Here is a 13,590-nt window from a genome sequence, read left to right as displayed (position 1 = left end):
TGAAAACATCGAATCTGAATAGCTAATCAGACCATGAAGGACTATTGATCAAGAAAAGAAAAGTTCGGTTTAAAATAGGATTTTTGCAAGCGGGCAGAGTGGCGTGTCTGCCGCCTCACATCAAAACTTCTTACATTTAGTATTGACTGTGTTGTTTTGATATATGGAATTCATTTGAGCAGAACATAGAAATTGTTGGATTTAGAAACTAGGGCTCAAATTAATCAGAAGATGGTTTTGTGCATCTTACAGCATTTTGGCAGAGCAAGTCAGTGAGGAGAGGCAACGAATTTGTTTAATCTGGATAAAGCATTATACACTGATCAGCCATAACATTAAAACCACCTCCTTGTTTATTTACACATTGTCCATTTTATCAGCTTCACTTACCATATAGAAGTACTGTAACTATATATATATATATATATGTTTGTTCTTCTCAAACTTTATTAAGAAGTGGGTATAAAAAAAAAAAAATTACAAAAAAATTGATGGGTGGAAGGAATTACATTCATTTTGGAAAAAGTTATTTTTATGTGATAAATTAATTAAGAAGGTCTAAATATTGCCACTGTATAAAACTGATTTCTGATGTGTTCTCTTTAATAAAAAACAAAAACAAAAGAAAGCAATTCACACATTTCTTAAAGCACCCAAAGGTTTTAGCTTGGCAGTCAAACCCATCAATGCTATCAAAGCCAGCAGCATTTTAGCATAATCATACAGAAGCATATGAACAGGACTTGATCTTTTGACTGACAGATCTCAGGTTAGCACTGATACTCAATTGATCGAGCTTTAAATCAATAGCTCTTATCTTCTCGTGGTGGGCCTGAAGCAGGCAGGACACTCACCGTGCATCGAACGCCATTGTCAGAGCTCAGTCTGATGAGCCACTGAGATAACGGTTAGATGGTTTGCTCATACAAGGTGCCTCACTGGAAATCTGATTTACTTGTTTTGTTTTTCTTTTATGTTAATTTAGGTTCACTGATAACACAGGTTGTGTAACATTTCTACAAAGGTTTTACATTTCTGTTTCTTTAGCAGCAGGAGTTTCTTGGTGGTCTTCAACAATTCTGTCTTGCTTTTATAGTCATTTTAGCAGGTTTTTGCTGTGGTCAGCTGTATCAGACTGAGGGAGTTTGTATTCTGTATAGAAAAGGATACATTTAAAACCCAGTACAGTGGTACCTTGAAACTCGACATCATTTGGTTCTGGGAGTGGCGTCGAGTTTGAAAGGCATTGAGTTTCAAGGTATTTTTTCCCATAAGGGTGTATGAAAAACCTGTTAATGTGTTCCATGGTCCAGTAGAACTGCATATATTTTAGGCTAATGTAAAATAATGGGGTTGTGTTTGACACTTATACACTAATAATAACACAAATATAATATAAAAACACTGAAATACAACTGCAAAACAGTTAAAATTCAATAAATAATACTTTACTTTTTTACCTTTACTTTTTTATTGTTTCTATATGCTTCTTAATCGTGGAGATGCTTGATCTTGAAATACTGTATTCCGTTCAGTAAAGGCGCATTCACATGTGAAGTGACACATTAGCTTTTGGGCTGGTTGTGCCGTTATTTCCTATGAAGTGTGACGATAAAACGTATGAGCAGTAATAATTACGAGAGGTTTAATGTTTCTATGTTGTTCTTTTAATACATTAAGTCACATTAAGCTTTTTTTAAACAATGAATGGTTGTAGACTTTTGGAAAAGCCGATTCCTACAATTTTTCAGAACCCCGAGCTACAACACAAGTTTTAAAGTGAAACAGGAGAAAAAATCCAGCTGAACACAGATACATGTGGATGCTTTCAGAGTGAATCTTTTAGTTATTCCACACAAATGCAGATTCGTCTCATATGCACACTTTGATGATGTTTTACTGCACTGCTCGAGCCATGTGCTAAACAAAGCAGCTGTTCATTGTTAATTTGGAATGAAGTAAATACATTTTTAAAAAACTGAAAACTGAGTTTAAGGGCGGAGATTTCTCGACAAAAGGGCATTGAGTTTCAAGGATTTTGAGTTTAGGGGACGTTGAGTTACAAGGTACCACTGTATAAACAATACAGTTACTCTTAATGTTGTAAGGTTTTGCATTTTTATTAGACACTTTCATAATGGCCATTTGAATGTAATACATTAGATATGACACACACATCTTCTTACACATCAGTCATTAACAGAACATTTGGTGTCACAGTAGCAGCTATAGCCGATTCTTACTTTAGTTTACAAAGTTTAGAGATGCAGTCTGACCTATTCGTTACCCCAGTTCTTTATGGTGCACTGAATTGAGCTTCAAGGTATGTTTAGTGTCTTTTAAGTTAAGAATACACCGATCAGCCATAACATTAAAACCTTGTTTCTACACTCACTGTTCATTTTATCAGCTCCACTTACCATATAGAAACACTTTGTAGTTCTACAATTACTGACTGTAGTCCATCTGTTTCTCTACATACTTTTTTAGCCCCCACAGGACCACATGATTCTCAGCACTGCAGTGACAATGACATGGTGGTGGTGTGTTAGTGTGTGTTGTGCTGGTATGAGTGAATAAGACATAGCAATGCTGCTGAAGTTTTTAAACACCTCACTGTCACTGCTGGACTGAAAATAGTCCACCAACCAAAAATATCCCGCCAACACTGCCCAATGGGCAGCGTCTTGTGACCACTGATGAAGGTCTAGAAGATGACCAACTAAATTAAATAGATGAGCGATCATCTCTGACTTTACATCTACAAGGTGAACCAACTAGGTAGGAGTGTCTAATAGAGTGGACAGTGAGTTGACACAGTATGTAAAAACTCCAGCAGCACTGCTGTGTCTGATCCATTGCTGTGGGGGTCCTGACCATTGAAGAACAGGGTGAAAGCAGGCTAAAAAGGTATGTAGAGAAACAGAAGAACTATAGTTAATAACTGTAGAACTACAAAGTGCTTCTATATGGTAAGTGGAGCTGATAAAATAGACAGTGAGTGTAGGAACAAGGAGGTGGTTTTATTGTTATGGCTGATCAGTGTATAAGCACATGCAAGTTATGTGTTCTCAACATTATGAAACATGATGTTTACAGTGCTGAGCAAATTTGCTCTATTAAGCTGTGTTCTGTGCGAGCTCTCATCAGGATTTAATCTTTTTTTTTCTAATTTACAATCAGGTGACTAACTGTGTACATATGTTTGTGTGTTACAGTTTAATTTTGTGGGAAGGATCCTTGGTCCACGGGGGCTTACAGCCAAGCAGCTGGAGGCTGAGACAGGCTGCAAGATCATGGTGAGAGGCAAAGGCTCTATGAGAGACAAGAAAAAGGTAAATCAAGCTCATACACTCCCCCACATACACACCAAGCATTAAAAATCCCACACATTAGCACTATGGAGTCGTGATGCATTTGTAAGCATATGTGTAGGACTGAAGTGGATTGTAAGCTAGCCTGGGCCAGGCTGTTGTGTGCTATTCTGAGGCCATCTGAAATGTACAACTTTCCTAACAGCAGGGAATAACAAGCCCTCCCCAAACTGCAGTTTACTCCTGAGAGCTTTGGGCAGGTGTTCAAACATTGTCCTTGGCCTCGGGTTGCATGAGGGCTGATCCCAGTGTCCTGCCAGGGCTCCTGTCCCAGTCCGACTCCAGCCTGAGGGTTACATGCTGCATATCTATCTCTCCGGACCAGCAGGTGGTTTGGGAGGGTCTGGTACAAAGGGTTACGTCTAGAGTTCATTTCCAAAGTCTATTGAACACTTGAGTAAACAAGTCCCTTGCTAGTGAGTAGTGCTTTTTGATAAAGTTGAGTGGGGTTATGGAGCCATCTTAAGCTATATTAAAACATGTAGTAGATCTCATTTGTAGCTTTATGAGCTTGTTTCAATCCAGCCCACCCACCCATTTTGGTATTTCAAGGACAGTTTTAGAACAGATTACAGAACATTGCTTGCAGGATTTGCTATAATTTAGCCAGGACTTACAGGAATTACACTAGCCCTTTGCATTACTGACACTGCATGTTGCCCAAACTCCCAACTATTCTTTATAAATGTTGTCTTGTGAACAGGGTCATGCTTAAACAGGAAGGAGGCTATTCCCAAACTGTTTCCACAAAGTTAATGTCATCAGGAGATCAGGAGTGGGCTTGGATTACAGTATAATGTCTATCTGCTCTGCCACTAATGGCTGGCAAGTGGCAAGGAGGTGCGGATGACTGTCTGTGCCTCATTAGCAGTAATTCGCTGCACCTTGGAGACACCTGCAAGCTCTCTTTTATTTTACACCGGCACTAGATGTGTTTGTTCTTTTCTGCCCAGAAAAGGGTGTTGAGGCACCCTTTGTCAGGCATGGAGTAATCCTTTAGAGTGGACCACCACAGACCAATCCACACCGGAAGTGGGCTGCCTCAGTAATGGAGTGGCCCAACAAATTCAGTGTGGAGCAGTGTTAATTTCGTTGATGAATGATTTTCGTCATAGTTTTCGTCAACGAACCTTTTTTTCATGACGAAAACGAGACGATGACTAAATAAAAACTACATAAAAGGATAAAAACTATGACGAAATGAATCGACACTTTCGTCAACGAATAAAAACGAGACGAAAATGTTTGGCAGGGATGACATCTAATCAGAACTGATTTAGTTTTGTGGAAGGTAGGGACAAGTTAGAAAGAGATCCAATCAGAACTACTTTAGCGTATGAGGAGAGGCGGGACAAGCCGATTAGCCATCCAATCAGTATTAATATTTTGCAGTACCGTGGTAAGACCACACTTGCACAAATTTGATCTAAACCCGGGAAGACCAGACCAGCCTGTGAACTTTCTTTACTCATGGAACTAGATTAACTCCACAATGTCAACAGGGAGAAAGAGGAGAGTCGATATATGGACACATTTCTCATTTGACGTCGTGAAAAACAAGACGATGTGTAAACCATGTGGGGTGACGATCTCGGGTAAAAACACAACACATCTGAAACATCTGGCACTGCTGGCAGTATAATGGCAACATAATGTCACAGCTGCTTTTATGGTACCCAGTTTTATAAAGAATGTAATATGCAATTTGTTATGAACAATGCATATATTTTTCAGGCAGAGCAAGCCTACTGGTCATTAATATTTTGTTATTGTTATGCTCAATAAGCAAGGTCAGGTAAATAAAGATGTTTGAAATAAGTTAAACATTAATAATATTCCATAACTGGTTAAAGATTTTTCATTTTGTGTAAGTGTATATAATGACTTAAATAATTTAAGGGAAGTGATAAAAAAGCATTTACATTTTACACCCTTTATATGTATTTTAGGGCGGCATGGTGGCTAAGTGGGTAACACTGTCGCCTCACAGCAAGAAGGTCCTGGGTTCGAACCCCAGGTGGGGCGGTCTGAGTCCTTTCTGTGTGGAGTTTGCATGTTCTCCCCGTGTCTGCGTGAGTTTCCTCCGGGTGCTCCGGTTTCCTCCCACAGTCCAAAGACATGCAAGTGAGGTGAATTGAAGATACTAAATGTGTCCATGACTGTGTTCGATATAAACTTGAGAATCGAATAAACTTGTGTAATGAATAACTACCATTCCTGTCATGAATGTAACCAATGTGTAAAAACATGACATTAAAATCCTAATAAACAAACAAATACTGTATGTATTTTAGTCGACTGAATCGACTGTAGATTTAGTCGACTATATTCTTATGATAATTAGTCGACTAAAACTAGACTAAAACTAAAACAATTCAGATGACTAAATTATGACTAAAATTAATTACATTTTAATCAAAAGACTATGACTAAAACTAAATCAAAATTTACTGTCAAAATTAACACTGGTGTGGAGGAACTTCAATGGTCAGCCCAGAACTCAGTCTTTAAACCCATTGAACAACTTTGAGATGAATTGGAACATCTTGCAAGCTAGGCCTTTGTCACAAATACATTTTCTTACTAAATAGGCACTAATGTTTGTAGACACAGTAAAAAACATTACAGAAAAGTGGCTGTTTAAGTTGCAAATAGCGCCAACTTAATATCACTGCCTAATAATTTTGGATGATGTTTTACAGTTTCATTTTTGGATGTCCACATACTTTTGGCCATATAATATACACTGATCAGCCATAACATTAAAACCACCTCCTTGTTTCAACACTCACTGTCCATTTTATCTGCTCCACTTACCATATGGAATCACTTTGTAGTTCTACAATTACTGACTGTAGTCCATCTGTTTCTCTACATACTTTTTAGCCTGCTTTCACCCTGTTCTTCAATGGTAAGAACTCTCAGGACCACTTTAAAGTAGGTATTATTTGGGTGGTGGATAATCTCAGCACTGCACTGACACTGACATGGTGGTGGTGTGTTAGTGTGTGTTGTGCTGGTATGAGTGGATCAGACACAGCAGCGCTGCTAAAGTTTTTAAATATCGTGTCCACTTACTGTCCACTCTATTAGACACTCATACCTAGTTGGTCCACCTTGTAGATGTAAAGTCAGAGACGATCGCTCATCTATTGCTGCTGTTTAAGTTGGTCATCTTCTAGACCTTCATCAGTGGTCACAGGATGCTGCCCAAGTTGGCTGGATATTTTTGGTTGGTGGACTATTGTCAGTCCAGCAGTGACAGTGAGGTGTTTAAAAACTCCAGCAGCACTGCTGTGTCTTATCCACTCATACCAGCACAACACACACTAACACACCACCCCATGGCAGTGTCACTGCAGTGCTGAGAATGATCCACCACCTAAATAATACCTGCTCTGTCGTGGTCCTAGGAGAGTCCTGACCATTGAAGAACAGCATGAAAGGGGGCTAACAAAGCATGCAGAGCAATAGATGGACTACAGTCAGTAATTGTTGAACTACAAAGTGCTTCTATATGGTCAGTGGAGCTGATAAATTGGACAGTGTGTGTAGAAACGAGGTGGTTTTAATTCTATGGCTGATTGGTGTATATGCTTTGGCATTCATAATCATTACCAGGACAGCAAGAGCACCTATTGGAAAAACTTTTCATGTAAAGTCAGGACGCTCTTCAGCTAACCTGTCTCGTATTATACACCTGTTAGCAATGCCCCTAACCTAAAAGGGGTGTCCACATACCTTTAGTATACGATCCCATTCTGAGAAAGAGAGCATTCAGGTTTAATAAGCAGGGTTGGTCCTGTGTTTTCACAAGTGACTCTTGCAGGGATTGTTATCGAAGGTCGTCCCATACGGCGCTAAGGGGGAGCAGGGAGAAATAAAAATAAAACAAGTTCTTTGCGAAAGTACCATCGTCTTTTCACACGCCACTCGCACATCTGGATCGCTCCTGCGTCCCGTTGGAGAACAGCTGGGTGTCAGTGTATCGGATCTCAGCTCTGTGTGCATGTGCGGTACGCATGTTTGTTTGCGTCCATGTGACCACGCATGGTGTGGGAGTCCGTGTGCTGAGATCTGCCCCTCACAGCTCTCCCCGGCAAGAGCGTTCGACACCGACCGGGTCGTCTGAACCTCTCGTCTGTGTAAACATTCACATGCATGCTTGAGTCTGCCTGTCGAGGTAGACGGTTACTAAGGCTTGTGGTTAAAAAGCAAATAACCTGAGTGTCAGTCTTTTTTGACCTTCATTTTTTTTCTTTCGCTCTTGCCAACCAAACAGAGGTTTGGTTTTGGAGATTTAAGCTTATTCTTCTTGCACATTTGATTAGATTATATTCCAGTTGGGTTTCCTTGTCCTGTGTCAAATTGCAATTGTCGTTCACATTCTCCTACGCAGACACACGCGCATAAAACCAATATACCTCTGGCTTAAGTAAAACAAATGCTGACTGACACTCGTGTTTTCACGGAATGCACAATGCTTTGCAGCAGCCCGAGCAGATAAACAGACACAACTCTAATATAAACAGGCAAAATGGAATCATTTAATGGTGCAAGGAAATGCTTATTGCTTATTATTGACTTTCATTTACTGAAAATGTTTTGCATTGTGTGCATTTTGATAAGTCGTGTCTGAGTAAATCTGAGTACTCACACTGTGCCATTTTTATTTACCACTTTCAACGAACGGCATGTCATTAACAGCCTGGTTGCCGAACATATGCAGTGACAGTTCGTCATACTGTACATAACCAGAGAAAAGTCATACATACCGAGTTGTTTTTGTCTCACCGTTACATAAAACACAACTTTATGGCGAGTAGAAGTGGCATCTGGCGGCAGGATCGTTTTCCACGACCACCCAAGGCAAGGCTTTCCACCGGCTGCACATCGATCCGGCTCTCATTTAAATACATCTCATGCTGCCACACATGCTCTTAAAATTGAATCAAATAGACTTCAATTTTCTTTTCTGACTCTCTTTCGGAAGTGTAATGGAAATACCCAGTAATAAACTGAGTAAAGAAAACACACTACACACACACGCTTATACCAACACAGATACAGACAGCTAGACTTTGCAGATCATGGTCATTAGAAGTGTGTTTATATGCACTATAACATGTACTAGCTGGACTAGTAATCAAAATGTCACTAGTTTAAGCCTCGCAGCCACAAAGTTTGCCAGTGTTGGGCCCTTGATCAAGGCCCTTAACCCTGAAATACTTGCATTGTATTCACTCACTCACTTTTTAAGCCGCTTATCCTAATCAGGGTCGCAGTGGGTGCTGGAGCCTATCCCAGCTCTCAATGGGCACGAGGCACACAGAAACACCCTGGACAGGGCGCCACTCCATTGCAAGACAGACACACACACACAGACATCTAAGGGCAATTTTTAGTATTTCCAGTACACCTCACTTGCATGTCTTTGGACTGTGGGAGGATACCAGAGTTCCCGGAGGAAACCCACACAGACACAGGGAGAACATGCAAACTTCACAAAGAAAGGACCCAGACCGCTCCACCTGGGAATCAAACCCAGGACCATCTTGCTGTGAGGCGACAGTGCTACCCACCGTCTGTGTTCAGACGCTTTAGATAAAAGTCTATTTTATCCTAGTCTGTGTTGTTGTGGGTGTAGGTGGGTAGTACAGGGGTCGTCAACCCAAATTTCAAGAAGAGTCAGTTTGTCCCATTTCAACCAAAATTAAACCAGCGTAGGCACCGCAGCATTTTATGTCCACTTATTGCTATAGCGTTTACCCATCTTGGCTGGAAATATGTCACAGTATATGCTAAAATGATTTAATCCACTGTGAAAATGCAGGCTTACTTTGCTCTGCTTTAAGCTATAGCTCAGCTACAGCTGCTTTTCTTGCATCCCGGGTAGGATACTTTCTCAAAAGTAGAGTGATTTCGTGTATATACACTGACCAGCCATAACATTAAAACCACCTCCTTGTTTCTACACTCGCTGTCCATTTTATCAGCTCCACTTACCATATAGGAGCACTTTGTAGTTCTACAATTACTGACTGTAGTCCATCTGTTTTTGCATGCTTTGTTAGCCCCCTTTCATGCTGTTTTTCAATGGTCAGGACTTTCCCAGGACCACTACAGAGTAGGTATTATTTAGGTGGTGGATCATTCTCAGCACTGCACTGACACTGACATGGTGGTGGTGTGTTAGTGTGTGTTGTGCTGGTATGAGTGAATAAGACACAGCAGCTGTGATCCACCACCTAAATGATACCTACTCTGTGGTGGTCCTGACCATCGAAGAACAGTGAAAGCAGGCTAGTATGTAGTATGTACAAGTATGTAGAGGAACAGATGGACTACAGTCAGTAATTGTAGAACTTTAAAGTGCTATATGGTAAGTGGAGCTGATCAGATGGACAGGTTTTAATGTTATGGCTGATCAGTGTATCTCTCAGCCTCCGACTTTTTGTGGTTTGACAGTTTCTCATTGCAAACGTAGAAACATATTTAGAAACCAGCTGGAGCACAAATAAATGCAAACAAGTCTGTCCATTCATCTCTAAATTCTAACATTTAGAGATTATCTTAAATCTCTTCTTTACCACTTTGTTTGCTGTGTTTGCATTTCATTCTTCAGGGTTAACACCTTAACAAATGCCACGCCTCATTAACCTACTGTGTTCATCCACAGTTATGTTCTCACCAGGTGTTTAAGAAGCAATGCTGTTCTTCACAAATGTATCAAATATCTCAGAGAGCATGACAAATTTATCTGTAGCAAGGCAGGCAGCTCTTGTGTTTTTGTCTTAAAGCGTGTGATTTCTCTTAATTTCTGTCAAGAAATGGTCTCTCTATGAAATGGGATTTCCCAAGTCAGCAGACCAGTATTCATCCAGTTTTATGCTTTTAATGCCTGTTATACCGCTCAAATAAAAGAGGCCCATGAATGCTTTCAGTTTATCAGCTGCCAGTTTGAACTTATCATTATTCCGATCAGCTTCTTCTTCAGTATATTTTTAAATCTAGTCCCACATTCCTGTGTCAAACACTGACATTTAGTTTTGTTTCTAAATTTATTGTTCTTAATTAATCAGTTATAAAGATTTATTCATAAGTGAGCCTTTTATACAGCTTAGCTTTGAAATAAAGGAGATATCCCTGCCGACAAAGAGGTTAATGACCATTTCACAGAGATTCGCTTGCATATTTTTTTTTCTCCCCCTTTAGCGCATCCAATTGTTCAATTTGCATTGTGCTTCCTCTCTGTCTATGCTGAACCCTGCCCTGACCGAGGAGATCGAAGCTAACCCATATCCCCTCCGAAACATGGGCAGCAGCCGGATGCATTTTTGCCACCCACACACAGAGTTCTGTAATACGATTAATTGCAAAAATAAGTAGGTCAACCAGGCTCTGTGCTTTTAGAAAGATGTCACAGTGGTCAAATGACTAGTGCTCTATGCTTTTAATGGTCAAGGTATACTACTAAAATTTGTTCCTCCTGTGTCTAATTTGAGTTTACCCTAGTCTAGTTCTAAACTACAGATAGCGTGCTTGTAGGTTGATTGCCTATTCTAAATGACCTTGGTAATATAGAGCGTGTATGAGTGAGTGAGTGTAAGATACCTTACGATGGACTGCTGTTTTTATTCCACAGTGAACATGATTATGCATAAATGAGCTTGCCAGGTTAGTATAGCTTACAGTGCCTAAACTATTGAAATCATGTTTTAACGGTACATACACCACAATGTTACCTAACTCACATAAACTTAGCTTTGGTAGAGATATTCTGCATGTTTCTGGAAGCCTCTTTGGTTGTGGAATAATGTTGTCGCTCTCTTCCACAAGTGAACTGTGCAAGGTCATAGAGATGCTACTAAGTCTTTACATTTATCAGATCACTGCTTAAATGTGACACTTTAAAGTTACCTAATTTTTTATGTACAACCCCAAATCAGAAAAAGTTGGGACAGTATGGAAAAAGCAAATAAAATAAAAATGTGAAAGACGAAAAGGACCATCCAGACTGTTATCAGCAACAAGTCCAAATGCCAGGGTCTGTCATGGTATGGGGCTGTGTCAGTGCCCTTGGCAAAGGTAATTTACACTTCTGTGATGGCAGCATTCATGCAGAAGAGTACACTGAGATTTAGAGCAACATGTGCCGCCTTCAAGACGTCATCTTTTCCAGGGACGTCCATGCATTTTTCAACAAGATAATGCAAAACCACATGTTGCACACATTACAAAGACGTGGATGCAGAAGAAGGGGGTACTGGTACTGGACTGGCCCGCCTGCAGTCCTGACCTGTCCCCAATAGAGAATGTGTGAATTTGAAATGAAAAATGTGACAACGATGACCCCGTACTGTTGCACATCTTAAGACGTGTTTGCAGGAAGAATGGGACAAAATAAAAGCTGAAACACTAAATCACTTGGTATCCTCGGTGCTAAAACGGCTTTTAAGTGTGGTGAAAAGGAATGGCAACATCACAAAGTGGTAAATGCTTTACTGTCCCAACTTTTTTGGAATGTGTTGCAGGCCTGAAATGCAGGAATGGATGTTTATTAATAAATGAAATGAAGTTGAGCAGACAGAACATGAAATATCTCAGGTTCATCCTTTCTGCAATCAAATAAAAGTCAAAATAAATGCAAGAAACTCTGTGTTTTTTTATTATTTGCATTCTCCATGCTGTCCCAACGTTTTCTGATTTGGGGTTGTATTTGAATCATGTTTTTACAGTACTTATAGCACAATGTTACTCAACTCACAAAAACTCAGCTTTGGTAGTGACATCCTGCACGTTACTGAAAGTAAACTAAACTAAAAGTCCTGGTTGTGGAATAATGTTGTCACTCTCTTCCACAATTAAACTGTGCATGACTGACATGAATTTACAGTGAAATAGGAGTGAGAATCATATTTAGCTGCTGTGTGAATGCAATCATAGAGATGCTACTAAGACTTTACTGACCCACTGATCAGATCATTGCTGAAATCTGACACTTTGAAGTTACCAGACTTTTATGTATGTATAAACACACACACACACACACTTACACAAAATGTATTGTATATGAATAAACCTCTGTAAACTTGCTGCGCAGATGTTTAGATGTTGTGTGGTGGGCAACTCTGTTTTGCTGTTTCTTTGCTGTGTATTTGGGCTCTCTTAATGAGTACTGTTATTGTGCCTGTCACAGACACTTAAACATCTTATAGCCATACAGCAGCAGCCAAGCAGTAGCACTAGTTAATTGTGTGTGTGTGTGTGTGTTGAAGAATGTTTATTAAACTTACTTACTAGGAACTAATCAATACAATGCAGATAGTCAAAAGCCGATGTTGGTTTGACTGGTTTGAATTAAACACTGCTCAAAAAAAATTAAGGGAACACTTAAATCACACATCAGATTTAGATGAATGAAAGATTCAAGTTAAAAATTGTTATTGATGTACGAGGGATCTTCAAAAAGTTTCTGCACTTTTATATTTTGGTCGGAAACAGGGCCGGAGGAGTAGTAATAGGTTGTGTCTGAGAGACTTAGAGAGAGCTTATAGTCCAGATTTAGCGGCATCTAATTTCCACCTTTTTGGCCCGCTCAAAGAAGCTTTAAGGGGAAGAAGATACCATAAACATTTTTGCTGATGGCATTAAAAAGTTGGTATGCCACTGGAAAAATGCATCGGAAGGTGACTATGTAGAAAAATGATTAATATATAGAGTTTAAAAAGTTTTTGAATAACCCTTGTAAATTGTGTGATTTGATAAACACAAAGTTAAAACCAAAACCATCAATTCATTGAGGCCTCAATTTAAAATCACACAGAAAATCAAAGTAAAGTATAAAAAATCACAGGCTGATCCAATCTGTGTGAATTTCATCACGGCAACTCATAATGTTACTCAGTAGTGTGTATGGCCCCCATGTGTCTGTATGCACTCTGACAATGTCTGGGCATGCTTCTGATAAAACAGTGCATGATGTTCTTAGGGATCTTCTCCTAGACCTGGATCAGGGCATCAGTGAGCTCCTAGACAGCTTTTGCACTACTTGGTGGCATTTAGATAACTAATACATAACGTCCCTGAGGTTCTTAATTAAGTTTATGTCTGGGAAACGTGAGGGCCAGTCAATGGCATCACTGCCCTGGTCATCCAGAAACACATGAGGCCGGGAGGAACCCAGAGCCCACTGCACCAGCGTAAGGTTTGACAA

The 13,590-nt window shown here is 39.9% G+C and overlaps 1 protein-coding gene across 5 annotated transcripts in view; it reads left to right on the top strand.

The window, feature by feature from the left end:
• The window catches only part of LOC134315018 (KH domain-containing RNA-binding protein QKI), a 161,128-nt gene that overhangs the window by 74,316 nt on the left and 73,222 nt on the right, over window positions 1-13,590 (top strand). For all 5 annotated transcript variants that reach the window (XM_062995914.1, XM_062995910.1, XM_062995913.1 and 2 more), the window contains exon 3: window positions 3,219-3,335. In XM_062995914.1, the coding sequence (XP_062851984.1) occupies window positions 3,219-3,335 (117 nt within the window). The remainder of the gene's footprint in view (window positions 1-3,218; window positions 3,336-13,590) is intronic.

Source organism: Trichomycterus rosablanca, chromosome 5 (assembly GCF_030014385.1).
Source record: "Trichomycterus rosablanca isolate fTriRos1 chromosome 5, fTriRos1.hap1, whole genome shotgun sequence".
In the NCBI taxonomy this organism is placed as follows: Eukaryota; Metazoa; Chordata; class Actinopteri; order Siluriformes; family Trichomycteridae; genus Trichomycterus; species Trichomycterus rosablanca.
The sequence above is the reverse complement of the archived record's forward strand: the minus strand, read 5'-3'. Positions and strand labels throughout refer to the sequence as shown.